Here is a 2,427-nt window from a genome sequence, read left to right on the forward strand (position 1 = left end):
GGGGGGGGGGGGCAGCAGGAATCATCCTTGCCTGGCACCCACATGGCAGCTGCCCCACGGCACAGGTGCAGCACAGCAGGGTACTGCGTGCTGTCTGGGAGCTGAGGTCGCTGCAGTCTAGCACTGCTGGGCTCCAGCTGACGTGGGGCCACCCCAGCTCCCAGACAGTGCACGACGCCCTGCTGAGCAGCACTGCACCCGTGTGATGCAACAGCTGCCATGTGGGTGCCAAGCAGGGGGGCGATCAGCCCCTAGAGGCTGCTGCTACAGCTGGCAAGTGCAGGGTTTGTTTTTCTTTTTTCTTTTTTTTTGGTTATTTTAAATGTCAGGAGACTGAGCTGGGCAGGGGATGGGGCCAGGCCGGGCAGGGCAGCCATGGGGGCTTCTGCCACGGCTCCCCCCACTCAGGGAGAAGCAGGCACAGCCAGAGGAGCCGTGGGAGAAGCCCCCATGACTGCCCTGCCTGGCCCCAGCTTCTCAGCACTTCAAAAAAAAGCCCTGCATTTACCAGCTGTAGCAGCGGCAAACAGGGCCTCTGGAGGCTCGTGGCAGAGCCCCCCAGCACAGTACAGGGCAGTGGGGGGCAGCGGGGATCACATCCCCCCCCCCAGCACCTACAAAGCAGCTGTCGCATCGCATGGGTACAGAGTGGCTTGGCAGGGCGCCGTGTGCTGTCTAGAAGCTGGGGCCACTCCAGCAGACAGCCGAAGCCCAGCAGCGCTCAGCCCCAGCTCCCAGACAGTGCGCAGTGCCCTGCCAGCTGTGCTGCACCCGTGCCAGTGGGCAGCTGCCCCACAGGTGCCAGGTGGGGGGGGGGAGGGGAGTGATCCCTGCTGCCCCACACTGCGCCGCACTGTGCAGGGAGGCTCTACCACAAGCCCTCAGAGGCCCTGATTGCCACTGCTACAGCCGATGAGTGCAGGGCTTTTTTTTTTTTTTTTTTTTTGAAGTGCCAGAAGGCTGGGGCCAGGTAGGGCAGCCATGGGAGTTTCTCCCACAGCTCCTCTGGCTGTGTCTGCCTCTGCCCTGGCAGGGGGAGTTGCAGGAGAAGCCCCCATGCCTGCCCTGCTGAGCCCCATCCCCCCCTGGCCCCAGCCTCCTGGCACTTTAAAAGGAGGGCTGTGGGGTTGTGCTCGACTCTTTCTGGCGACGCCTCCTAAACATTTCCAAAACGTTTCAGATGGTTTTGTTTCGTTTCAGAGAAGTTTTGGAGCCTTCCGTTTCAGATTCAGTGTTTCAGGCACTGAAACACCTCCAAAACAAAACAGCTGCTGAAATTACATGCGCAAAACTTGTATTTACTGATGTAAACCAAAAAATTACTTGCCACATCCCTTGGCACATTTTTAAAGCCAACATAAAAATTATTCGGTGATCATTTTAAGTACGAATACATTTTGCTTTAAATGTAAGTTCAAACATTCAAAATAGAAAGCAGGCTAACAGAAGCTGTAGTTTTAGGCATCAAGATCTTATTTTTATATATACAGGTTTAACTTTTAATATGTACGTATATCTTATGCAGGGGCAAATCCTGGAAAGCCAGTTCTGCAGAACACATGGTCTCAGTAACCGGAGACCCAACAAATATAGACTCTGTTCTGCAGCTGTTGTTTCACTGGCATTGTACAAGGGCTTTGAGGGAACAGTATATTGGAAAGGATGAGACCAGTTTCTTGGTCAAAATTAAGCAAGAGTTTCTGTGGTTTAAAACATTAGGTGTTCTTGCTTGCAGGTTTTTAAAAGAGAAGCCCTGCTTTAAGCCACTTTACTTGATTTTTTTCACAGGGGTTATGATATGGGTAACTACGCACCCAATGTAATTCATAGAGAATAGCATTTAACTTACTGGAAAGTTGTAAGCACAATTCTTCCTCACTGATATATACTTCTTTTCCTGTTCTAATGTTTGAAATTGTATCTGATTATCACTGTGTCCATTTTCCTGCTGCAAACCCAGCGTGCAAAGTTTCTTATAAAATTCCAAAAATCGCAAATGTTGCTCCGGAGTAAAAATTCCTTTAAAAAAAATATTAATGGTTAAATCATCTCATTGCTCCAGAAACAACCTTATAACTCTTAGACTGTGAAATTAAATAATTAGCTTAATCCTGCTCAACAGGACTTCAATGGTAACTATTTCCTCACTTCAAATGCTAGAAAGAAACATCAATTGTTAAAAAAAATGAAACTTGCCTATAAAAGGAGGAATCTCTTATTTCTGCATTGTGTGCACATATGTGCATGGTTGTATACACACACTATGTGTGTGTGTGTGTGTGTGTGTGTGTGTGTGTGTGTGTGTGTGTGTGTGTGTATATAAAAAGAGGATGAGAAACTGAATGTCTAGTGTGGTGCCAGTTTTTGCATAAATGGATGTTTCTTTTCTGCAGTTTCATTGATTTTAAGTATGTTGCATAATTTCCA

General features: G+C 48.7%; 1 protein-coding gene across 1 annotated transcript in view; it reads right to left on the reverse strand.

The window, feature by feature from the left end:
• The window catches only part of PPP4R4 (protein phosphatase 4 regulatory subunit 4), a 195,802-nt gene that overhangs the window by 53,424 nt on the left and 139,951 nt on the right, over positions 1 to 2,427 (reverse strand). Inside the window, exon 10 of the mRNA XM_019519907.1 lies at positions 1,850 to 2,019. Within this exon, the coding sequence (XP_019375452.1) occupies positions 1,850 to 2,019 (170 nt within the window). The remainder of the gene's footprint in view (positions 1 to 1,849; positions 2,020 to 2,427) is intronic.

This window comes from Gavialis gangeticus, unplaced genomic scaffold, assembly GCF_001723915.1.
Source record: "Gavialis gangeticus isolate Ggan-Ray unplaced genomic scaffold, GavGan_comp1, whole genome shotgun sequence".
In the NCBI taxonomy this organism is placed as follows: domain Eukaryota; kingdom Metazoa; phylum Chordata; order Crocodylia; family Gavialidae; genus Gavialis; species Gavialis gangeticus.